This window comes from Caloenas nicobarica, chromosome 1 (genome assembly GCF_036013445.1).
Source record: "Caloenas nicobarica isolate bCalNic1 chromosome 1, bCalNic1.hap1, whole genome shotgun sequence".
NCBI classification, from domain to species: Eukaryota; Metazoa; Chordata; class Aves; order Columbiformes; family Columbidae; genus Caloenas; species Caloenas nicobarica.
The window spans coordinates 135,461,113-135,487,489 of NC_088245.1; the positions used below are offsets into that span (position 1 = coordinate 135,461,113).

The 26,377-nt window shown below is 37.3% G+C and overlaps 1 protein-coding gene across 1 annotated transcript in view; it reads left to right on the top strand.

Moving 5' to 3' along the window:
- Nucleotides 1-26,377, top strand: part of ROBO1 (roundabout guidance receptor 1) — a 313,646-nt gene that overhangs the window by 267,071 nt on the left and 20,198 nt on the right. Inside the window, exons 17-22 of the mRNA XM_065628684.1 lie at nt 2,387-2,558; nt 9,722-9,919; nt 15,982-16,024; nt 19,596-19,750; nt 23,080-23,415; nt 25,881-25,988. Coding sequence (XP_065484756.1) covers nt 2,387-2,558; nt 9,722-9,919; nt 15,982-16,024; nt 19,596-19,750; nt 23,080-23,415; nt 25,881-25,988 — 1,012 coding nt within the window. The remainder of the gene's footprint in view (nt 1-2,386; nt 2,559-9,721; nt 9,920-15,981; nt 16,025-19,595; nt 19,751-23,079; nt 23,416-25,880; nt 25,989-26,377) is intronic.

The following is a 26,377-nucleotide window of genomic DNA, read 5'->3' on the forward strand; positions in this document are numbered from 1 at the left end:
ATTTCCAAGTGGATGTAATACCTAACATACGTCCTAGTATTCAGAGGTAATAGGCTACCAGGTGTAGGAGGAAGCATCTTGTAATGCTTGTGTAGCAGTAGATGGCACACTGGCACGTTTTCCATCTACATTTGTTGTATGGGTGCCATTATTTTCCTTTGTGATTTTCACCATGAACAGAAAAGAGACACAATGAATATGCATGTTACTACTATTTAAGTTGCTATATGTAATATATATTTTTCTCTAAAAACTAAATGAATGCAGAACCAGTGATTTAAGATTAAGAACTAATAACAAAAAAAAAAAATATAGAAATCTTGTAAAATTTTCTCTTTTTTTTTTTTTCTCCCCCCTCATTTTTTTATCTCCTATGTTTTCTCCCAGAAAAAAGGTACACGTATGTGGAGGAATTCTTCGTTTCCTCAGCAACTCAGATCTAATTACTTAATGTAATTAAAGGATAAAATAAATAGGAAGGAGGATACCATATTAATTGAAGAAGTTTCAGTAGCACACACAAAAATCCATAAATTCCCATCACAGGAGAAAGCATTCCCTCCTCTAGCATGAAGTTAGAAATTCTCTTATTATACTGATTGTTTCTTCACTTATGTGTCTATTATAATGTGAATTGCTCCTTTCTTCCTAACATTCTAAAAGTTTGTTTTCGTTTGCCTATTTAGGTATACCATCAAATATCATGTGGCAAAAACAACTTAGCATTCTTGTTTTGTGAATTTCTCCATGTATTCAAGAGCCTAAGAACAAAACATTTTTATGAATTAGTAGGACATAATTGCAAGTACATAATATATTGTTTTATGGTTTGCACTTACACCATTGTACAAGGTGTCAGTAACAATTTCTGTGAAAACAGGATAAGTCAAAATGTAGATTTAAATCTTTTGTTCCTTACTTTTTCAAGTTCTTATTTACATAAGAGCATTTTCATGGACTGTCCTGTGGCATTTAAGAGCAATATTACTAATATTACTAACAATTATAATACTACTACTGACTGAGACAGTTTCTACTTAGTATCAGAATATAAAAAGGAGATTCTATTCTCTTTGTGTGCTCTGACCTGCTCTGCAGCAGCGGCTATGTAAATGCTGTGTTGGGATTAAATTTCAAAGGAGTTTAAAATACATTTCAAATCTACACAGTGTCCTACTAGCCTTCTATCAATCCTTGGCATCCAGAGAAGGAAAAAGGGTCTTACAATGAAGGTGAAATAAAATTTCCAGTGTCCAGGCAGAAAGGGCTCTACAGAAAGGGCCCCAGCAGTTGTTCCATATTTGAAACTCTAGTTCACTCACCTGGCCATCTCCACAGCGGCAGAATTGCACGAGGGATTATGAGCAACTATCTGGGTACTAAGTCTTTTAGGAGTTCCATATGTCAGAAGTTAAATCTTCCATCCTGTGTGCAGTTGGCACAGTTTCAGAAATGTTGCTGTTCTCAGGAAAGTTTGCTTCTTTACAGATAAAGTACTGAATTTAACTAATTTAATATCCCTGATAAATATTCATTGTAGAGCAAATACATTTGTGGAAAAGGAATGAACAGGAAATCAACACAGCATCAATTTTTTGGGTGATCTACATTAGTGGCTACTTCACTTTTAATAGCAGTTGGGAGTTCAACCATACTCTTAAAAGCATTTCCCACATCAATGCTGCAGGCCTAAAGAGATGAAAATATCCCTCTATATTGTTTATTCCAATCATTTAATATCACTGATCTAATTTATAAAGTGGTGAATTGAAGTTTTTGGACCTGTGTCCTGATCTCAACTGAAAACTGAGGTCTGATATCATGCTGGTGTCTGTCAACAGAAGATGGCATATTGCTCAATCCTTGCCTCTTGCTGCCATTTAAAAAAAAAAAAGTAACATTTGGATTCCAGTGTGACATCAATCCCCTTGTGATGTCATGTGATGAAAGACTTGCCCTTGCACTTGAGTGAAGAAAGCCTTGCTTGTTGCCTCATTCGTGATGAAGAGAATTACAAATTCATTTAACTGAATGCTCTTACCTTGTTGGTTATGTGAATGATTCTTGGCTTCCAGGCTTCCCTTATTTGTTCTGTTTTACTGATGCTTTTAGTTTTATTAGCACAAAGTCACTGGTTGAACTGTAAATGAATTACAATAAACCCATCAAATAATTCTAGTAGTTGGAGCTGCTCTTGGGAACAAGAAGTATCTTTTCAGTATCCGTACAGTGCCTAGGACAGAAATCCATGACTGCAGATGTCAGGGTAGTAATACATTCTACATTTCTTTATCCAGCAGAAAGGAATGTGTCATCCTTGCTTCCACATATCCTATGGTGTTGAATTTTGAACATTTGTACATACCATACGCTTACTTCCCTGCAGGTTTGGTGTCTTGGCAATGAAAGTCGATACCATATAAACAAGACGGTAGATGGTTCCACCCTTTCTGTAGTCATCCCCTCCCTAGTTCCTGGTATTCGATACAGCGTGGAAGTGGCAGCAAGTACTGGGGCAGGACCTGGAGTGAAAAGCGATCCCCAGTTTATCCAATTAGGTAAGCCTGCTAGTAATCCTACCTGTTGGTTTCGATGATTTTTGTTTGTTTGCTTTTTGTCTTTTATGGCATCAGAAGTACTTTCAAGACAAGTGAAACAGATAGTGTTACTTGATCTCTAGAACAGCAAGATTTTGGCGTTTCTGGTTTTAAACTTGCCTTAGAACTGCATACTAAAGATGGGATTATAACAACACAGGTTTTGTTAACCTCCCGATTCAGCAACGCTTTTTGCTTATTGATTTTTCAAAGTGAATTTTCACACTTAAGATTGGTATAATAAAACATGTAGGGGAGTCTGAATCACTAAGTTTTGGTTCACTTTAGTTTAGGGACCTAATTTGTCTTGATCAGATTTTATCTTTCTTTGTTGAAGCAAAAAAACCAAAAGCACGCTAAAATTAGGTGCAATCAATATCAGCTATGTGTAGAAGCTAGTAAATAACCTGAGTGCAGGAAAAAGAGGTACACAGCTGCTTTACAATAATCTTGACCTCCTAACTTCATTTAAACCAAACATCCAATCCCTAACATTCTGTGATTCTGTGATTCTGTGATCTCTCTGTCATAAATGCACATCAGGGGCTTCGCTCCTGGATTTATCTGGGAGAAATGCATCTTTGCTGTTGGTTAGCTGAAGATTATTTAAAATAGCTTTAGCTATAGTCATATGCTACTTTACCAGTATGCCTGTGTCAAAATACCTTATCATTACAGTATATAATTGTGAAGGCAAACTCAGCGCGTTGCTTTGGACTTCGTGTCCTATCTGTCTCTGTATCATTAGCAGATCTTCCTTGGTATTTCACTTTTTATATTTAAAAATCCATACTTACTGCAGGTGAAAACAAGACTGAATGACTAATATATTCTCTGGAAAATTACATGTGCATTTCCATGGCTATTAAGATGAAGGTCATCTTTAACTTATTTAACTTATGCAGCCGTATGATTCCCAGTTGTATCAATAGGGGTTTGTGACAAAATTACATACAGCTTATATGACATATGTGCAAAATCCCATGGTTATTTTTTGGATTGTTCTTTCCTTACAGTCAGCTTCCATTCACAGTTTCCTACAGCCAGCTTTCCAGTCAATGCCAAGTTTGTTCTATATAGCTTAGATTTTGAAAATTTAAATTACTGAGGTGTATGAGTGTAAAATAATGGAGTAACCTTGATGTTCAAAGCCAAAGACTTTGTAACCACTTTTTTTTTCCCTTTTCTCTGATGATAAGCAAATGCTAAATGAAGATGAATGTCATAATGGAACTTAATCACTTTAGGGTTTTGCTAAGTGGAAAAAGAAACAAATGAGACTCTCTCAGGGTAAGATTTTTACCTACTTCTGGGTTCCTGGCCCTTACTAACTCTCTGTTAGAAGGCATGAAGCAATCCCACATCTCGGAGGGTATTCAAATGCTCAAGTCTGGTAGAATCCATGTAATTCCTTGTCGCTGGATTTGGTTTCATAGTCTGTACTCTTGCTTCTAATTAAGTGGCATAGCCAAATATACATATAGTGTAGTAAAAATCCCATACTTTGGTTGTTGCATGGCAAAGACGTGGAGACGGGAGTCTTGTGGAGATCCATTCCACTAAAAGCAGCACAAAGAAATACCTAGACAGTGCTGCAATCCTTTTGGCAACTGCAAGAGGCTGCTGAAAATTAGTACTTACATTTTAGGGGAGTACCCTTTAGTAACACAGACCAACCTAAAATCATCAAGGCAGAAGTATGGCTGCAGTTCACCTAACTCTACCCTGTGATACAAGTTCTCTTACAGCCCCCGCAAGGAATCACATTCTTAGTTCTTGGATGTGCTCCCAGCATGGGGGTGGAGCAGACACTGCGGTTTTCTGGTAGCTCTTCTGAAGAAAGAAAATTAATTTGTTGATGTCATCAATTGGCACTTTTCACCAGCAATAAATTACATGGTTACAGAGAAAGGGAAGGGAGGCCAGGGAGGGGGAGGAAAGAGGACTAAGGGTGCTACTTTTAGAAGGTTTGAAAGAGTCCTAACTCCCTGTACCTGCTCTAGGGACTGTGTGTTTGACACTGAAAATTTCAAGTTTCAACATTTCTGTCACTGATCTCAACTATTCCTTCAGGAAATCTTTTCCTGATATCTGAATTAGTACAATCCTTCCTCTTCTGGTTGGTTTTTTTTTTTTTTTTTTTTTTTTTTAACTAAGTAAGAATTCTGTGTGTGGAAACAGGATTTATTGTGTGATTCAGATATTCACTTAAGGTTTTTTTGGTTTGTTTTTGGGGTGTTTTTTAAGAACTTTTCATTAAAATCCAATGTCTATCATCTGTGTTTTCCATACCAAAAATGAAACTAAGTTCTTGCTGGTTCTGAAGCATCCAAAGAAGAGGGTTTTTTTTCCCCAATGTAACCTACTATCTCGCACATCAAACTCATATTTGAGTCTGCATGCTGTGCTGGGCGCTCCTGTGTTTGTGCCTGTGAGAAATGCCTGGGCAGAGTTTGAGCCAGGTGGGTGACAGGAGAAAGCTTCACCTTTCGGAGGTCGCCTTTCCGAACAAGAGGGGCAGACAGGAGAAATGGGATTCTCGGAGAGCCGAGGCGCGCGATCGCAGTCCCATGCATCAGCTGAGCTGTGATAACTGACCTTGTGCACACACTTAACCTGCTACGAAGACAGATACAGATTGCAAGCTCCAAGCTCTTTCATTTTCCATCTCTCAGCTGATGTGAAGCAGCTCACTGAGCTGCGGTACCCCAGGCTTCCCATGCCACCTGGGACAAGCCAACAATATACTTGCTTGTTATTAAAAAATCACCTTTCAGTGTTCAAAATCATGAGATCAACTGAAAAATCATGTGTCGTTTTAAAACACTCCCCTTGGGGCTTCTGAATTTTCCTCTTGGCTTTTGAATGATCTTTTAAAGCTTTCTGTGTGATTCCAAGGGCTGGAAAACCACTTGTTTGTTTGTTTTAAAAGTTGATATTTTACATAAAGAAGGACCACAAGAGCTTTAGTGTCCAGGGAAAAAAATGGTATTTCATGAGAGGTAGCCACAACTCACTATATTGTGCTTATAATACTGTGCCATGGAGAAAAAAAAAAATAGAATTTTGGTAGAACTTTTTTTCTTCTCACAACATGTAACTTCAGGACATTGGTTACAAAAATGCTCTGTACAGAAAGATGAGGATTATCACAACAAATTATTTTTTGCTGATCTCTAGCCTAACTTTTGTACAGTGATGGGATACAACCTATTGCAGCTCGGCAGTGTTACCTATGCTGGTTGGCAAACAGGTAGTGAAATTGGAACATATTGCAACATATTTTGTTCAGGGTACCAACTTTGAGAAGCTCCACAACTGCAGTTAATGTTACTCTTAAACACGTAATTTCTATGAATACGTGATAAGCAGTTACTTATTAAGAGATGTCTGCACATTTATTATAAATGTTGAGTGCGTTGTTCAACCAGTGGATGTCTCAAGTGTACAAAACACAGGAAGATCTCACTGAATCTTTAGTATTTTAATTGCTTCATTTAGGAAATGTGATTTGTGAACTAGCTAGCATGCCTTCAGGGTTTTCATTCTGTCAGCCCTTGAAGTACTTCTACTGTGATAGTTGTAAGGGGTTTTTGTTGACATTTTTTGTCTTGTGGCCTTCAAATGACTCGAAGAAAGTAATCTTTTTTTTCCCCTTGCAGCAAGACCTTACAAACCAGTTTCGTGCTCTCTCCTCAAACTGTATATTAAAAGACTGAAACACAAAATTGATATTTTTCCAGTTTTGAAAACGTATATAACTGAAAGGAGACAAAACAGCATATTCTTAACCTGGTGATACTTTACCAAATAATTTTCATATTGCATCGTGCACATATATTTGAGGAAACACTCAGATATTATGTTGCAGGTTGCAGGTGCTTTGCAAGTTTTGAATTGCCAGAATTAGCAATGTCAACAAAACTTAGATCTTCCTACTTATTTTTTGTACATTTTGTATGTGAAATGAGCCAGACATGTGGAAAAGTACCATTCCATAGATTATACATGTACAGGGCAAAGTTAGGGTTGCTTGCACACCTGTGAACCTGGAATTTCCTGTCCTTTTTTTGAGTCTTTGGCATCCCAACCTTAATTGTGTGTTAATCTTTTAACATTTAACAACTTAAACGTTAGTTTTTACATCATTATTATTATTCATATGAATATTTAACATTAGAGAATTAAACGTCCAGGTTCTTCTTGATGTAAATTCTAATGACTTGTCTTTGAAGTTTGAAACTTGGAGCTTGAAGACGGTCAGATCGGGTAGCCTGTGAGCAATAGCCATAGCAACATTATCTGTGATTAAAAAGAGAGCTCTTATTTTGGGGTAGAAGAAGGGATGAGTCACTGTGATAATATGCTGGTTTCAGGGAGTTGCGGGATCAGCCTGCTCCAACAACTCTGAGGCACTTTTAAGTACGTTAAATGCTGCGGCTGCTGCTCTGGCAGTGAGATGCGCTTTGCCGTATTATGTTTACGTTCACTTATTATTTTGGCACGTCTCCCCGAGGAGTGCAAGCAGGAACAGGAATGTTGATTATGAACCGTTTATATCCCAGTCAAAGCTTCCAGTAATTTCCTGAGATGAAGAAAAAGTACTTTAATTAGTTCAAGAGCTTTTTTCATGACTGAGCATTCAGGACTGTAATAGAGTGGGAAGATGCCCTTCTCAAAGCAAGGCTTCCAAGATGCTGTTTCTGGAAATTTTTAGTAATGAGGAGTTCACTAGATTTCATTCCCTTTGGTTTATATTTAGCTTACATTCTATTTTTGAATTATAAGAGGAGCGGGACATGGGTCAAATGTGGCCTCTTGAAAGCCCTTCCATCTTCTTTTCTATGATGCTGTTTATATGACTGTATATGAACATATACACATTTTTCTCTTCACCATGTGTGTGAATATATAGCAGCTAATTTAGTGTAATGTCTCTAACAGTCCACTCATGTACAATTTGCCAGAAACCTAGTTTCTTAAAAGCAAATATATTATTTTACTGTTCTTATGCTTGCAGTGGCTAGCAAAATAATAACATGAAATGAACCTTAATCAAAAATTAGAACAATAAATGTTCAAAGAGATTCTTCACTATTTTGTAATCTTCAGACATGCATTGACTGACCAATGCTAAATGTTTGTCTATATGAAAGTCCTGTCCTTCTGTATGGCTGAATTGTTGACATATTCAAAAAACATTCTTATTTGACTTTTGAGTTTGTGATTATTTTTTCCCCAAAATGTATTTTTTAAATATTTATATTTCAAGGATCAGAGAAATCAATTTATTCAGGGCCATAAGTTCTCTGGAAATCTTCTGTTCCATTACGATGCACAAGGTAGTGTAGCTGTTTAAAAGTATAGAAATAGTAGACTTACTCATTTTGCAAAGAGACTGATGATGCAAGTTTTCATATCTTAATATGGCCTCAGCTGCAAAGAGACAAAAGATGAGATTGGGAGTGACAGATTTAATTCATTGGTCACAGTATAGTTTATATGTTTAAGCCCATCTGGCCACTTGTATGGAACTTCACTTGGCTGTCTCCATAAAATCTGAAGCAACCCATCTTAACCTTGCCCAAATAGGCATGAAATCTATAAACCCAGCAGACACAAAGGCTGTATTAGTAAGAAAAGAATGAGTCTGTCTGGTGAACTTTCAGACTAGGCAGTGCACTTAGGATCACAGAAGATAAAGGGACCTGAAATATGAAATAAAATTTCCAATAAGGTAGCAGTCAAAGGCAGTGGTGATTGCTCGGCAAAATAGGTATTTGATCTTGATGTTGCAAAAACCGTAATCTGGAATTGTTCACTGGAAGAATCTGTTATTAATTTAACCATTTCCCATTCTAAAATGTATCATTTTCCAGTGGAGGTCTGTTATTTATACGATTTGTTGTGATTCCATTTCCTGTTGGTATTGCAGTTTCTTATATTTTATTTAGGGTTATTTTGGAATAATGCAAGACGTCATCATTAAAAAAACAAACAAACAAACAAACATAACCACCTATTCGCTCTTTAGTCTGTAGGTTAGGTAAATTAAGTAAATAGGTTTTTATTTCTTACATAGTTTATATTAATAGAATTAATAACAGCACCTTTCTCCCTAAAACACTAATTTCATTGTGAATCTGATATCATTACCCATAGTAAAAACAACTAACTCTTGGATTTACACAAGAATAAAAATAGGTATTTCAAAGCCTGAGCTGTGGACTGTGTAAAGCAATATCCGCTCTGAGTAAAGGTTTCAAATTCTTGCCCTCACCCTATGCAGTAATGAAATTTCCAGTAAGCATTCACTGTAGTGGCAAAAAAAACAGGAAGGCAATGTTTTGTCTTTGAGTTCCTTCATTTCGGTTAGAAAGCATCGGTCACTGACTGAATATTCTTACTGCTGTTCCTAGAAGGTTCTTGCAAAGAATACAATACAGAAAGAGCAGAAAAGACTGATTCTTGTAAGAATACTTGCTCTATTAAAAAACACTTAAAGTGTGTGGAAAAATACATGTTCTTTGTTTTGATGTGAGATACTTGGGGATAAACTGGTTTTGAAAAGGTCTGCTTGTTCAGTAATTATGAGACTGCATGACTATTTTTGCCAATTCATAACTCCTGTTTTAGCTATCCTTTAGTGTTTTCATCCACATCAAGAGGGCGGGTTTGGTTATTTTGTGCTTTTATCTCGTTATGTACTTTTAAATATTCAGTCTTTTTTAAAGGTCAAAGTGAGAGACTGCGAAGAGTACGTTAGACCATGTAATACAAGTTTTAAATCATCTGTCAGGAACTACTAAATTAAAATGCAACCCTCAATATCAGCCTCATGTGAATGTACTTTGAATTTGTAATTCTTCTGTGATTTTCAGTTATGAACATGGATGTTCAGGTAGCTGACTTCTACACGTTCGCAGAGCTCTGAGAACAGACTACTCATGTTTCATACTTGAGCTTTCTTCTACTTGCTGTGTTCTTTGGTGACTTTCCGAAGCTGGTGTTGCTTTGCTAAAATGAAAACCTTGAAAAACTGGACTACGGTTACCCCAGTTTCATGCTTCCTTTTGCAGTTGCTTATTCAAATTAATTGGGTTTTTTGGGTGTCTTTTTTTCAGATTCTCATGGAAACCCTGTGTCTTCAGAAGATCAAGTCAGTTTAGCCCAGCAGATTTCTGATGTAGTGAAGCAGCCTGCCTTTATTGCAGGAATCGGTGCAGCCTGTTGGATTATCCTGATGGTCTTCAGCATCTGGTTATATCGCCACCGGAAGAAGCGAAATGGACTCACAAGTACTTACGCTGGTATCAGAAAAGGTGCCATATTATATATTTTAGTCCACTGGCTGCTGAATGCCTGTTTACTGACTATTTACTTTATCATCAGTCTCTTGTTCTTCTAAGACTCGATGCAGGGATTATGAAATTACTTCAATACCTTCAGGAAGTGTGGATCAGGAGCCAATGCAGAAAGCAGCAATATTTACATTACGTGTTAAACCTGGCTTTAAAGCATAAGCCCTTAGCAAAACATCTAGACTAGCTTTTCATAGAGATGCTCCTACAATTGAGAAATGTAAAGATGGATTTAAGGCTGGGAGCTTCCTGTATGCCCTTGCTACCTGGCATTGTACCATCTGAAAAGGAGCCAAGTGGACGGTAGTTCATTGTCCCTCCTGTTCAGTCCCTTGCTTGCTGCTAAGAGTACTAACAGTGGTGTACAGAACAGTAACGCTTTTGGTGTGTGTACTTGAATTTCCTTGCGTTCCAGGGGGATGCGGTGAAGTGGCTGTTTGCAAAAGCACAACAGTCAATAATACTTTCCAAGAGTCTCTCATAAATGCTGTGGTGAGACCCTTCCATGGGACTGAATTCTGGCGCTATCTTGGATCTGCATTTTGTTAGAATGGCAGCAGTGGAACTAACTTGAAGCACTCTTCGTTTTTATGTTATTGATACCTTTTATATCAGCTTGTCGGTGGGCAAGCAATGCTTTACAGTATGCTCTGTAACAAACAAAACTAGAATTTCTGCCTGGAAGATCTGGAATAAAATTTTGATTTCTTCCGATTCAATAATCTTTTGATTAAGCTCCAAAGGTGAAACTGAATTCAATAAGCTACAGTTCATTACATCTCAAAGTGGTACCTCATAGGCACTCAGAGTGTAAGAACCATAAATTCTGGAACAAATCAGAAAATGGGAGATCCTGCTTTTGAAGGAATAGAGGGAGAATGTTTGTTATTTAGCAATCAAAAGATAGACCTAGGCTTAAAAGGTGCACACAACTTAATGAATGAAAGGTGTCATGAGATTTATGTTCTTTAGTCCCTTCAACAACAAATGTGTGATGGGCAAGACAGATAGGCAAATATAAAACAAATGTTTTTAAGCAGTAGCAGTGTGTTGCTAGGAAAAAGAAGCACTGCTGAAAATAGCAAGTGAGTGGAAACATGGAAGTAGTCCTCGAGTGTTACAGTTTGTGTGTCCTCGGTGCTTTTGAGGTATCAATGCTGGCCGTAGGCTTCAGGCACGGTGGTTGTAGCAGAGTTGTAACCTCAGGAATCAGGGGCGCATTTCACCTTCGATTTTGTTCCACCAGGAGTTCTTAGATAAGACAGACCCCAACACACTGCTGCATTGGCCTGCGCTGTTTTGTTTTACTAATAGCATGCTGCCATACTGCCTTTCTACAGTTCTATCAAACTAACATCACTATGCTTTCAGCAGCACCTATGATTAAGCAAGAGGCATACAATTTGTCCTTAAAAACGGTTACTTTAATGACACCAACTATTGTTCAAAACAGCTGTATTTTTCAATATCTGTAAAAATATCTTTTGTGTAATTTGGTGGGGATTTTAATGAAAATATACAGAAAAGTAGGGTCTGTGTCTCCATTATTAAGTATTTTTGAAGGAAAAAAGCCATCTTTAGTGAAATATAGATTGCAAAGTAGTTTGCCACTCCGCAGTGCATCAAGTCATCACCGCAAGCCCAAGCTTTCTTCAGTCTTGTATTTATTTATATATTTTTATGTTTAGTTTCAGGCCTGACATCTGTTAAGCTACTTCACTACTCCCACACATACATATTGTGCTAGCAGTGTTACACACTCAGAAGAGTTTATTAATAGAAGCTCTGGGAGTTAAGTTGTTCTTTCATGTTGTAGTGATAAAGATTTCATTTAGTTGAACCTCTGTTCATCTGTTCCTGAGTTCCTTAAGAAACTAAACGAGGTTTAGTACTTAGCTCGCAGGAGAGTAATGAGACAGTAGTTTACGACCTTTTTTTCATGTCCTTGTGATTGCAAATTAATTTTGAGACATTTGATTCTCTTTCGAATAGCTCTGGTTTAAATGCACCTTCTATTTTAATGAAAGCTTGTTACTATAGTTCTGTATTTTTGAATGTAGCTAAATTAAACTTGACTGTGTGAACAGGCCTAGCTCAAAGAAAATACAATGGAATTCCCAAGATAAAGAGCTCTGCTACAAATGAAGCCTGAATTGGGCAAATGCTCAGAGGTTTTTCTTTTTTTTTGCTTAGTGTCATATCCCTGGAAATAAATTGGCTTGGTAAAAGCAGGGGGAAACTACAGCGTATGTTAAGTTATAACCAGACACTCTGAACTCCCCCCAAATATCAGAGTTGTTGTAAAAATTAGATTAAGCAGCTGTTCTTTTAGCCAGAACCTTTTTTCTCTGTGCAAGGTTTGCTCATCAAATTCTGTCTCAAGGCTACTTTGAGTGAATATTTTATTGTTTCTCTAAGATTTGTCTTTGCTTTCATTAGATTGAAAAGGGCAACGTTAGCCTTTTTCTGCCCACCAGTGAAAGAAAAACTATGCTGTCTTGTCAACAGGAGGGGGAGTATGTGCTAATAGGAAGAGAAGACGCTGGTGCTCTGTATTTGGATTAGAGACTCTATTGATCCAAACAGGATTTATAGTAACTGCAAGAGTGAAGATTGTCAAGCAATGTCATTGTTCCATTGTTAACCTTTTCCTCTTAGAACCAAGGGTTGAAAGGTAGAAAGGTGTTACATTTAGGGAGATTTTTTACCTTTTTTTGGTAATTATTTCAGAAAGAAAGAAAACAACTGTGTTTTCTCATCTATGAAAACAAAAATTAATTGCTGCAGTAGGTTTTAATTACTTTATGACAGTGAGAGTTGGTGCCATTCTTGATTCAGAGACAGTAAAACTGCAGTTCTCTTTGTTCCTTTATACGGTTATTATTTCCTTACTGAATACTTAAGTGCGCCTATTAGTTCAGTGTAGTGAGCATTTACTTAGTGAACTGCAGATAAGGTTCCATAGGACTTTGATAAGGCTTTGTTAAGGAATTTGTCATTCTGCATTCTAGAATGATTAACAGTGTGGGGGTTTTGTTTGTGTTAGGATTTTCAGGAAGACTTAAAATACCAAACTGAGGGGTATTTTAAAGGCTAAACCACAGTCCAGTTCCCTCAGGAGCACAATAGAATATCAAGCTTCTTTTTTTTTTTTTTCTTTTTTTTCTTTTTTTTTTTTTTTTTTTTTTTTTTTTTTCAGAGTAGTACCTGCAGGGACAAGCTTCTTTCTGAATAGCAAATTTAATTATATTTCTAGATCAGTGTGACTGAACTACTGGGTTAGTTATATACATTTGTTTTATGTTCAGCTGTCTGCTAGATTTATACTAATGTGGTATGTTTCCCTTTCTCTCTTCAGCTTAATAACCAGTTTGTATTTTGTTTTGATTTTTCAGTCCCGTCTTTTACCTTCACACCAACAGGTATATATTTGCACTTTTCCCCCCTTCTTTGTTACTTTAGCATGTGTTTGTGGTACTGTTTCTCTTTTTCTGACATAACCAGCCCAGCTGTTCTGAAGGCTTTTTAAACAATTTCATTAATGACAGATATTATTTTGTTCTCTGAGTAGTGTATATTTGCCTCGTAGCTGACACTTTTTTTCCATTTGTGTGTACCATTTTGTAGCATACCATTTTGTAGCATGAGCCCATCAGTTTGTACAGCCTGTGTTCTCATCTTGCATTGCAATGGAGTGGTGTGGCCTCTGCATCTAGCGATGTGAAGGTGCTTCTGATGGAGGCGGAATGATTTAGCAGAGGCCAGATGCTGACTTAAAAAGAATTTACTGGGATTATAGTTGGTGAAACATTTGCTTCTTTTATTTCCTCCGAATCTGCATTAAACCAGTGTCCTAGTACTTGTCTGCTTTGGAAAATACAGAAAATCAAAGCATTACAGCAGTTAGATTTCTTTGCTTGCTGCCTGAAACTGTATTTGCGCAATGAAATTTTAAAATAATCATCCCATTTACATAAACTGAGGTGCATCTCAAATTCGGGGTGGGTTTAAAGTCACCTTCTATTTCTTTTTACTTGGAAATGTACAAAAAATAACGTAACCTGAGCCATAGCCTGCCAAAGTCCATGAGAGCCTTTCCATCCTGACCTTCGGTGGGTCCCACAGTCCAGCAGCTCAGCGGCTCCTCCTCTGCAGCAGATGCAATCCAGCATATTTGGCATTGCTTCTAGCTACAGCCCGAGTGAGCAGACAGGTTATTTCTTCCTCCTGTGTTCTAAATCCCTAATTTTCAGAAGAGGTCTATGAGACTTGCAGGACATGTATATACAAGCAGGGTAAAAACCACCTGCCCCCTCCTCTGCAGACTCCCGTTAGCTCAAAATCAGCACTGGGCTAATTTGGCCTCTGGGCAGGAGCTGAGTTATGTCCCTCCAAGTTGCACCACAGGTGGGGCAACCTCACGTCTGTCTGTGTTCATCCACACAGACCTGATTGTAATGGCTTAGATTCTTATCCACGTGTTGTTAATCACATGGAATAGTATCTTGTTTCCAAAGTCATCCTGTTATGTTCAGTGGAGCTCCTTACTGTTCAGCGTGAGTCAGAATGGCCCTTAATATTTCTGAAGTCCTTTGAGATTCACGGTGGAGACTAATTCAAACTATGATTATTTTGCTATTACTGTAATTGGCTTAACAGAGGGCTTCTATTGCAATCATAATTGTAGCACACTATGGATATTGTGCAGAGGTTGGTAGGTTAGCTAACATATATTTTCTCAGTTGGATTCTTAACATTAAAAGAAAATATCAGGGCTCTATAAGATATGTCAGACCTGCAAGATAAATAGCAGAGAGATTTTAAAGGAGAAATTAAAAAAAAAAAGTATGTAAAACATTTAAAGGAAAAAAAATCCTTTTTCAATCCAGGATCCCAGCTATTAGTTCCATTGACTTTAAATGGAACCAGACCCTCTGCTTTAGCATTACCTACAGTAAAAGACTTAACCTGTAGCAGTGCATCCTACATTTTAATCCTGTTATTGTAATTACTGCCGGCATTTATCTCTCTCTTGCAGACTTCCAGTTTGGAGTTCTTCTAAAGAGCAGAATTTGGCTGCTTTTTTTCAACACATTCCTAGTTGGAAAATGTAGAATCCATCAGCATTTGCAGGGAGGCAATCTCCTAAACCCTTTGCCAAACGCAGTGCAAATCTGCAGAATTTGTAGCACTGTTTCTTCTTGGATGTTTGCATCCTGAAAACTAACTTTTCAGCCGTGATGCTTCCTGTGAAGGATATACAATCCATGCCAATAAATAAATGCATGTGGACATCCACTTTGTTAGTTGTAATGCTTCTGATATGCTAGCAAAACTGTTCCTTCTAATTTAGGAAGTATTCTTTCTTCCAGACATTTTTTAACAAGATAGATACATTTAATTTTTTAGGTTAAAAAGTATCATTAATAAATCCAATTGTAAAATGTTACAAAATGCAAAGCTCCTGTGGACTTTCAGAGTGTGCTTGTTCCATGAATATAATGCAGTAACATTCAGAAGGAGCATGTGTTTTTGCAGTAGGTTCAGCTGTAATGAGCCATTGTTTACATTGGAAGTAAGGTCTGTTATAGAATCGTGATACCTCTTTAATCTTACCAAAATAATAAGGTAGAGCAAAGCCTTAACATCTAGCCATTCGGGAAATAAATATATGACCTAAATTCTTCCACAGAGTAACTCCACTGAAGTCAGCAGAGTTATGTTACGGATAAGTTCAACCTGATGTATGGCTTCCTGCTTTCTTAAGCGATACATGTCTTTGTGTTTTTCGGAACAGAACTGAAATATAAAACTGGGTTGCAGCTAAGACTAGCAGTTATCAAGCAACACAAGTATTATGTATAAACCTGCATTTGAAGGAATAGCTCGCAGAATGATTAATGTATAATCAATGCACGTTTATTATCTTAGCTAAAATGAACAAAGGCAAATTTAATACTGCTATTTGAGGAGTCTTTTATGATTTTTAAATTATTTCCTTTTTTTATCTTTAATTATTTCAGTAACATATCAGAGAGGAGGAGAAGCCGTAAGCAGCGGAGGCAGGTAATTATGTGCTTTATTTTTAAAGCTATAAATTGTGTGCAACTAAATTTAAGGATGCTAGGAGTATAATTGTTCTTTTGAGTGATGGCAGAATAATCACTTGCAAAGATATGTTTTAATTTATTGTACTAATTTATACATTTTGGACATTTTTCTGTTTAGAAGGAGGATATATTGTTTGAATTTTTAGGTTGGTTTCCAAAGAACGCGTCGCAATGTTTTCAGCTTTGTTAACCTGTAAAAATTGTATCTCAAAAAATGAGCAGCAGAGGGAGCAGTTTAACTTCAAAACAAGGACCCGGCTTGCTAGCTGATTAAGGGAGTAAAAGTAATTAAGTTGTGGCATTTATGAAGATTAAGAAATATAGCTGGTTCACAAATACTACAAAGAAAGAAAATGTTTATTTGAAAAAATTGCTGAAGACATAAATGGCTTATAAGGTGACTTTTTAAGACAAAATCTTGCTATGAATGCAAAACAGTTAAAGCATCCCTTAAAAGAGATGGGGCACTGAAGGAGAAGGGAGCAGGTTTTAAATGTAAAGCCCCCAGCTTTTATAACCTAGCCCATTGCAGACTGAGGATTTAAGTAAAACATGTTTACTGGGTTTATATCATTACTTAATGAATGGCAATGGACAAACCAGTAATTTGCATTTCTTGTGTAAAGTCGGAGTTTTCTTCAGAAGGCAAAATAACAATTTTAGCAAAAAGGCAGGTCCGAGCAGTGTCACTTTAGTAGCACATCTTTTTTTTTTTTTTTTTTCCTAGGTCACATTCAAGCATGCCTTTTTATAAGCATCTCAGTTAGAGATTTGACATGATGCTGAAATAAATGCTCAAACCTCAGAGAGCAGCTGGGCAATAAATTCCTATATCAATTCCTGTTTCACAAGTGGCATCTTGTGATTCCTAATTTGCAAGACTGTAAAAAAATTCAGTAACAGTAAAGATTAGGCATAAAATTAGACATTCCCAGTCTACTGGAATGCTGTGCAGAGGCGAGGCTGCTCTGCTGCTCCTGCTGCTGCTGAACCTGGCATGTTAAGAGCAGTTGCAGGTCTCTCTGTCCTGCACTGTATGCTGCTGTGTTGTCGTAGCCATAAACCACAGAGGAAAACCTCTAGAACAGTTACCATGTGATTTTTGAGTGGGCAAATCTGTAAATCACTGGGTTGCTGCCTTCACCCCAGGATAGTGAGAAAATAAGAGAGAATAGAGACGAACCCTCTCTTTCCCTGACAAGGTTGTTCAAAAAGGTATGCAGTTAACATCCTTTGTGTTCTTTGTGCCACTGTGCTGTCTCGCCCTTCCCATAGCACAAGCTAGACAAAGCACACTCACATAGACTCAGAGGACACAAATGAACCCAGAAGTGTCTACATCACATACAGTCATTTTGGTGCTGCTAGAGAAGCAGCTTCATTTTTTACTGTCCTAGTTTTAAAGATAAGTGCCACAATCTAGCAGTGTAATTGATTCAAGGGGCTGACATCTATGCTACTACTGTTCATTTGCATATACAGCATTTACAGGATGTATAATGTACCAGGTTTTGTAGAATATGAAACATACTTCTGCAATGTAAAAAAAAAGTTATTTTTACATATGAAACCTTCCTCTGATTTCCAAACCTAAGGTTTTCACTTTTTGACATTATATTTGCAATGTTTTGGAGAGGCTTAGCATTTTTGCCTAGTGCAGTTATGTGAGCATGTTAAAGCATTATTCAGAATTCAAAATGTCACAGTGATATATTTCAACATAATCCCTTATTCTGTCATGCTGAAAAAAAATAATCTGTGGCAATCCCTTTTCTAGACAAGATTCAAGTTATGGTCCTTGTGTTGGATTGACTCCAGCCAGCAGCTAGGCACCCACACAGCCACTTGCTCAGTCCACCCCCACCCCAAGCCCTGTACACTAATTCACTAATTCAAGGACTTTGCTGCAAAGGTTAAAGATCTTTGGAAATTATGATCTCCAGTCATCACCAGGCTATGGAGCTGTAATGCAAACATCTCTTGCCTACAATTCCACCTAAATGCCTCTAGTTAGTAGAGTTTTTGTCTAGTTATATACCTCACACTACATTTGTTACATGACCGCAGGTGTGAATGCAAAGTAAATTTTAGAGGCAAAGGACTTTTAACTCTCCATTCAAAATTCACTACACTGGTCTTGAAAGCAAAATGTTCTGGAAGGCTTTGTCTACTCCAAATGCCTGGAGATGTTTAACTGTAAAAGCAGAGTGGTAGAGAAAAAACAGGGTGTTTCAAATCAGCTTGCCCGCTCACAGGACTACATAGCTATAAATTTATTTCAGATTTACAAAAAATACTTGTTTAGTGTACATGTATTGGCTGGTTTGTTAGCCTGACAGTACGTCACGCCTTGTCACCTCCCATGTTAAATTGTCAGATGACATGCAGTACAGAAAAACATATACACATATATGTATAGATCTTCTAAATGACATTCTAAGACTATGACTTAAGCTTGCAACACTGACAGACTGTATCCCCCATAACTATCTGCATGCGGTTTGTATTCTCAACTTGCCGTTTAAGAGGATTAGCATATTTTATTTTTGAAGAGCATCACATCTAATATTATGGAGGCTAGTTTCTGCACTATTTCAAAAGGAAATTTGCCTGTTAAATCCTGTGATGAAAGACACTGTATTTCTTAATATATATATATGTCAGCAGCTAAAATTATCTATTTTTAAAAGCACCTTAGTTATCAAAGGCAATTTTAAGTTGCTAGAGAATGCTAATATATGGGACTTTATAACATGACATTGTGTTGTTAGTGTGAAAACTGAAGAGGCACCAAAGATTCTACAAAGAATTCGAGTGTCTTGCATGCTCACTAGAAAAATTCAGCAATTTGGAATCCAAGGAATGCTATTTCTTTCTGCTGATGGCAGGAATAAACTCGCTTAGGAGCTGCTGCCCTTCCACCCATATAAAGATTAAGCAAGTGGCTTACTCATTAACAAAGATGTATCGCACACTCAATATGCTTAGTGAGATCCAAATACTCCCAAGTGACAGAGGTTTCTGTAATCTGCTGTTCCCTTTGATCCACTACAGTAATACTATCTGATGGTGGGGAGAACTTGGCTTCATGAATCAGCAAGAACTTGGAAGTATTCACATCCAAACTCGGCTCTTATTTCCACGTATCCATCTCGATTCCATGTGTGAATTTTTGTTTGTTTGACTTGCCAATTTCCCCATTTTTACCTTTCTTTCTTTAAGAAAGGGAGAAGGGACAGAAAAATAAAAATACAACCTTCCTGGGGGGGGAAAAAAAAAAGTGACAGATAAAGGTTGTGTAGTTCCACAAACTGGATTGATGCTGTCCTTGGTTGTTCACTTCAGAGTGTCTTAGCAAGGATCAGGCTATATAGGAGATTAGAAACCATTAAATAATTGAAGCAAGCTGTATTTTCCAATGCTTATGCCTTTAAATATGTGATATTATTTTTTAATATCTAACCTATAACTGCAATGTGAAAATGCTTTTGTTTAATTTTTGAAATGACCAAGCTTTGTTTTTAAAGGCCAGGACTCCTAAACATCAGTGAACCAGCCACTCAGCCATGGCTAGCAGATACTTGGCCTAACACAGGGAACAATCACAATGACTGCTCCATCAACTGCTGCACCTCTGGCAACGGGAACAGTGATAGCAACCTTACGACGTACAGTCGACCAGGTTAGATATGTTTCTACCTTGCTACGGAATCTTCTTTATAGAGTATATACTTCTAACACCTGAGAGAGTGTACAGATTTGTTTGTTTTTCTGTTTCAAATGCATTTAGACTTTATATAGTTTCTCCTCGATGTCACAATTATGCTTTTGCTTCCTTTTTGGATCCCCTTTTTCAGTCCCCTTTGGGTAGTTGCAGCAAGCTGTAGGCTGAAGGAGCCCCTGCAAAGTTCAATGTTACCAAAAGTCACGCTGAACTGATCTGTTTCAGCATCTGGAAAAGAGCAGACAAGGTCATTTTTAAGTTGTTCTGTACATCATTGATGCTTGGATGGAGAAGCTGAAGTACCAAAATGACACTAGTGAGATTTTACTTCCAGCTTAGGTGTGATGAGAAGCAAGAAATAAAACATTGCTGCACTACTTGCGAGACAGTCTACTTTGGCACATTCAAAATCTCCCTTGGGGTACCATTCTGTACAAAATTGCATAGCTGGTTTTCTGTTTAAGGTGTGTGGATAATAAAGTGAACTTCACACTCTAAAAACAATTACAAAATGTTAGGTTAAGTGGTAGTTCCCAGGAACTTGGGCGGGACTTGGAATGCTCTTGAAGAAAACCTTGTGAGATGCATGGGAACACAGCTGGGGAGATGTATCTAGAAGCACTAATTGTTGCACATTTTGTTTCAAATGGACCTTATATTCCTTTCTTTTTAACCTGGTTTGTGTTACTGGTGGGGACTGAAAATGAGTCTTTCCCACTACCAACATGTCTGGCTGATTTTTGCCAGTAGCATTTCTGAGAGGGAGCATGGTTACCTATAGTGATGTTGCGTAAGTGCAGACAGCTTGTACCTCCTGTAATTAATGTGAAACCAGCCATAATGTGATGGCAGTAATTCATCTCCTGCAATATGCTGTCTGACAGTGACCAGTGCCAGGTGCTTCAGAGCAAGGTGAGAGATACTAACATTAGAGACTTGTATCTTACCCTGCCTGAGGATATCACGTCCGCAAATACCTATATAAAAAGATTTCTGATACAGAGATACTTGATTGTGGCAAGTACAGACATACCATGTCCTAGTAACTGAAACGTAACAAATTCAGAAAAGGAAGAGAATGCACATTTTGAGAGTTGTAAACTATTATAACAACTTCTCATGAGGTGCGGTGGATGGATTCTTTCTTAGTTTAGATTTTATATCAAACTTGCTTGTGTTGCAAAGTGGTTCCTTCCTTTCAAGTAGAGCTTATGAGCTTGAGGGTCAGACAAGATGCTTATAGTTGTCTCTTCTGTCCTGGAAAACATGGCAAATATTCTTAATTATGTCAGCTTGGGCTTGGCTTGTGCTCTGAAGCAGCAGAGTTGGATATCCCCTCTGTAGCTGTGAATGTGCTAAGTAACTGCATTTTTAATGTTAGTACTGTCCTTCAAGTGTACAGAATGGGAACGGGTTCTTCTCAAAGTAGATGCTATAAAAAATCTAACAGAATAAATCTTCTGTTACATAGGCAAGCCAGTTTTGTTTAAGTACTTTGTATGCAGAATTGTAATGTGTCTGTGTAAAAAAAAAAAAAAAAGAAAAAAAATGTACCTACTGCATAAACAGTATCAATTATATTGCCCTCCACACAAATCAGATGTAGCTGAAAATGGAAGGAGGAAAAATGTATGTTATAAGTGATTGTGCAAGGATATTATAGCAAAGCATGAGGTATTAAGAATGAAGAACATGCTGGATATATAATTGGCCAATATAATTCAATAGACTTGGAAAGGAGGAAAGACTAGCATGGTTTCAGCAGGTGAGAGAAAAAGCAGAAATGGAAACACTTGAAGTAGAAATCAAGAGCTGAAGACTGTGAAGCAATAAATAACACCTCACGTAAGAAAGAAAAATATATCAAAAAGTAAAACCATCAAAAAGCACAAGCCGGGTGACGTGAAATGTGCAATGATAAGCTGTATGTGGCATGTTCTGATACTGTTCCTTAATCACTGAAAATGTGAATCCATGGTTTTCTTCCTCAAGTAGTATTTTATTTCTCTTATGCAGGAAGCATTTCTCAAAAAAGATGTGTGTATTAGGGAATATTTTTGAAATTGAACATCCTCTGTATTTGGTAGTTATTTCTTTTAGTATAATGGTCAACTCCCAAATTCTGTACTTAGTTTTCCTTAGCACCCTCTCCAGTAAATTAATTGTGGCCACAGGTAATGGACTGCAGGTTTTGGATCAAACTCCTTAGCACATCTTTTAAAAGAGGAAAACTATATTCCTGGTGGTTGTTATGTAATTATTGATGCATTAATCAGCTGGCGAATGAGAATTGTTTGCTTAGTGATCATTGAATACTGGTTTTGCTAAGCCCTCTAACTGCCAACCCACAGACGGTGTTACTCCATTCAGTATTTTTCCCGTGGACTGTATATGGAGAGGAGAAAAAAGTGTGTGGAGCTGCTGTCACACAGAGGCAAGAGACCGGGAAAGGCAGGCACACTGCTGCACGCAGCGTGGCCAGAGCATCAGTGCATGTCTAATTTACTCTGTGCAATAAGTGGTGATCTCAACGATGCAATAACTATTCAAAGAATGAATTCATGCTGTCTATGTGATATATATTTAGCATACAGGACAATGGTATTACTTATTTTGCAATATCCAAAGCAACTAATAATTAGCAAAAATTCCAGAGTGCTTTCCTGTCTTTTTGTTTCAAACCAAAATATAAGATTGTACAAGGAAACAATGATCAAATAAAGTCTTGCTACTGGGTATTCAGTCACCTTTCACATTGTACTCTTTCTCTTTAATTCTGTTATGTGTAATCATTTTTCAGTCTTTTATAAAAATCTGTTGTATCTCTCTTTCTTATCACTACAAAAGAGTCTAAATGCTGTTTGTTCTATATTGATATGAGAGGACTGTCATGTTTAGTTATTCTCATTATTAGGTTTTAGTTGATTTTTCCTTTAAATGCAAATTATCTTAATCACAGTTTTGGATTGGATATCTATACCCCTTTGAGAATAACGTCTAAGAATGTTTATATGGCCACTGTAGAAAAAGCCCAGCAAGGTAAGTCATCGTAGGTGCAATTCAGAAGGTCTGAATTTACAGTGAATGAAAACAGTGAACACTACTTTTGAAGCAGTAGCTTGTAAGGTAAATAATATTCCGTAAATTATTTAGTTAATTACAATATCGCTGCTTCATGGAAGCAAGCCATATAGTTATGTACTAAAAATTTTTTAAAGGGAATTTCATTGAAATTATAGTGTAAGCGAACAGAATGACCTTTTCTTTTTTCTTTCCTCTGTGGTTAGCCGATTGTATAGCAAATTACAACAATCAGCTGGACAACAAGCAAACAAACCTGATGTTGCCTGAGTCAACTGTATATGGTGACGTGGACCTCAGCAACAAAATCAATGAGATGAAAACCTTCAATAGTCCAAATCTAAAGGATGGAAGATTTGTCAGCCAGCCTGGGCAGCCCACTCCTTATGCCACCACTCAACTCATCCAGTCAAATATCAGCAATAATGTTAACAATGGCAGCGGGGATACGAATGAGAAACACTGGAAACCCTCTGTTCAGCAAAAGCAAGAGGTTGCACCCATACAGTACAACATTATGGAGCAAAACAAATTAAACAAAGGTGAAGAGCTTTTAGCTTGTTTCTCCTCTTTAGGCATCAGAGGAGTTTTGACCTTCTGGTGCTGGGAGTCTAAAGCTTTCAGGTTCAGCAATTACAGACTTCTGTGGTGCTTTTAGATTTCTCCCTTTTCAGATTTAGCTATCCACAGTTAGCAGTGTCAGAAAGTTAATTAGCACCACAATAACCTTCAGATATTCAGTTTTTCATTAAAAAAATAACAGGCTGTATCTTTAGAAAAGAGTTAAATAAAATACATTTCCTATGCATTTGAGATTAATTTAAATTTAATAGTAGTTAAGGGATTGGTTAGGACAGAAGCCAGATATTTTATTCATCAGCCAGATGCATGGTAGTCACATTACACTCTACCTTAAATTTTAAATAGGTCAACCCACTCTTCCCAGTCGTGGATGGAGACTAATTAAATCTACATGTTCATGTAAACGAATGAAATTTTGCATATCAGACTCTGTAAAATTCTATTGTGCTGTACACTTGGGACACAACTGAAGTGATCCAATTCATTTTAGACTTGTTCGTAGCAAGCCTTCGATGCACATATTGAGAGGCAATGCTACCGCACACAGTTTTGGAAACTAAATTCCTTTGTTACCCTGACTGAAGTCTGTGGATCCAGAAGCTAAAAATAAATTGATTTCAGTGTTAACGGGAAACATCAGAATGTACTTTTCTGGCCTTGAGGGTACGTTTCTTTAATATAATGTGTGGGAGTTGGAAGAAATAGGTATGTGATTTCTTGCTAGTCCTCCAGGCTACCATGCAACCTCTTTTAATAACCTGATTTGCAAAACTGTATCCTTAGGAACTGGACCCATTCTAACTTGGAACTTTTTGCATGGATTGTTGTAACTGAAGTGATCGCATAGTGATAAGTTATCCATAAAAAGATACATTTCATTACAGGAATGTTGATTGCTCTACCGGACCCATCTACTCACAGAGGAGTTCAAAGGGCAATATGAAATCTGACACCTTCCCTTGACATAAACATGTCCAAAGAAAATTCAATTTTTGTGCCTCTTTACTAGAGGGTGAAAGCTGTAATTTTTTGTAATTATGTTTTCTTTCATGAACTGTGTATTACATATCTATTTTGGAATTAAAACATGTTTGGTTTTTATGCCCTCAAGGATACTGCATCTTTCAAACTGTGTATATTGCAGCTGCATATTCTCTAGCATATTGTAGTGTGGAAAGGCCCCCTTAAAGCATTGTCTGCTGACAGTCATATATACATATCTCAGAGTGTTGATTTACTGTTTATCCTCTGTGTAAACATATGCAGTATGTAGGGCTTCAGTGTGGTCTCTGGAATGCAACTAGGCTGAGAAACTATTACAGAATACACTCTGGTGTGGAATTTATCATTTTGCTCTTTTTCCCATGCTTACATTATCACAAACATTTCTGCAGCAGATGGGGACTGGATTCTTAGTTTTGTTTATTTTTGTTTTGATTTGCTATTTTATGAGTCAATATTCTGATCTTGGTTTTCTCATTTCCTAAGTCAAAACCATCTTGCTGATGATTATACCTATAGCTTTTGTGATGGGAAATAACCGTTTTGATGAGTTACATGCTGTGCTTCATTGTCACTACCTTATGCCCAGCGGTTCTGTTTATGGCGCAGTTTTATTTGCTTTATGAAGAGTAACTCAGCTCTTTTCTGTTCTCTGTAAATTATAATTTCTTTTTGGCATGAGAGTACTGTTTTGTCGGATGAGAATTTTACTTCTGATAAGTTTTACAGATCTGGTTGCCAAATCTAGATTTAAAAGTAACATATGTATATCAAGTGCTTTGGAACTGGAGAAGGAAGTCACGGCAATAGGCATTAGCAAAAAAAAAGGCCCTGCTTGTAGCTGGAACCTGAGGGACCCAATATAAATAGAAATCTTCTTGGAGCCAGCAGAGCTTAAACAAAGACCTCTTCTGTTGAAAACCAAATTCAGTGAAGCTGCATTGTTGCTCCAGCAGGTCATTCAGCTCTTGTAATACAGGGCTGACTCCTACATGGGTTTGTCACCTTTGAAATACAAAAAGTAGGTACCGCAGTCCATTGGCTGCCCTGCGTGTATAAATTAAGCAGAGACCATGGAAAATCAATCAAGGTGGCAGTCTGTTCATATGCAAAATGCTCACACAGGTCCTATATCTAACCATTGAGACTTAATCCTTGCAGAGGCATTGTGTCAACCCTGTGCATAGGATTTTATTTTACTCCTTTTTTGCTGTGGAGCTACTAAGTTCCGATGATTTTCCTTAAACTTACATTTAGAGACAAGATAAAAATTAAATATGATTATAGGATGATTTTCCTTTCCAAAAATCAGTTTATTTCTTCCTCATTATTTTCAGGAGATCTTACTTTGTGTTAGAAAGCAGATATATAAAAGTAGATCTGTTTCTGAAGGTTTGCATTAACTATACTATTAAACTTGCAGATTACCGGGCAAATGACAATATTGCTCCAACTATTCCGTACAACCAGTCGTATGACCAGAATACAGGTGGATCCTACAACAGCTCGGACAGAGGCAGTAGTACATCTGGTGAGTATGTACTGTGTTTCCCAAACCTTAGCTTTTTTGGTGTTTGGATGCTCTGGCTGTAGATAGTACTAGTTACTGGGCTTGTAAAAGGGTTGATGGGAAGGGACCCACTGACAATTTTTTCATTGTTTTTAAAGTAAAACCGTGCATTTTATGGAGTAGAAAATCATGGGTGCCTGAATACAATTTTTATAGTTTTCAGTGGCTATATGTCAAAACTACTCCTGTACATCTTCAAAATGTAGTCAGTAGATAATTAAAGTTAAATTTTGTTTCTCGTTGGCGTTTCCTGTGCAAAATATATAAAAGTCCTTTGTAAAAATCTTGAAATAAGACAGCTTTTTGTGCTGGAGAACGCTGACCAGGGCACTGAAATTGTATTCTCTGCT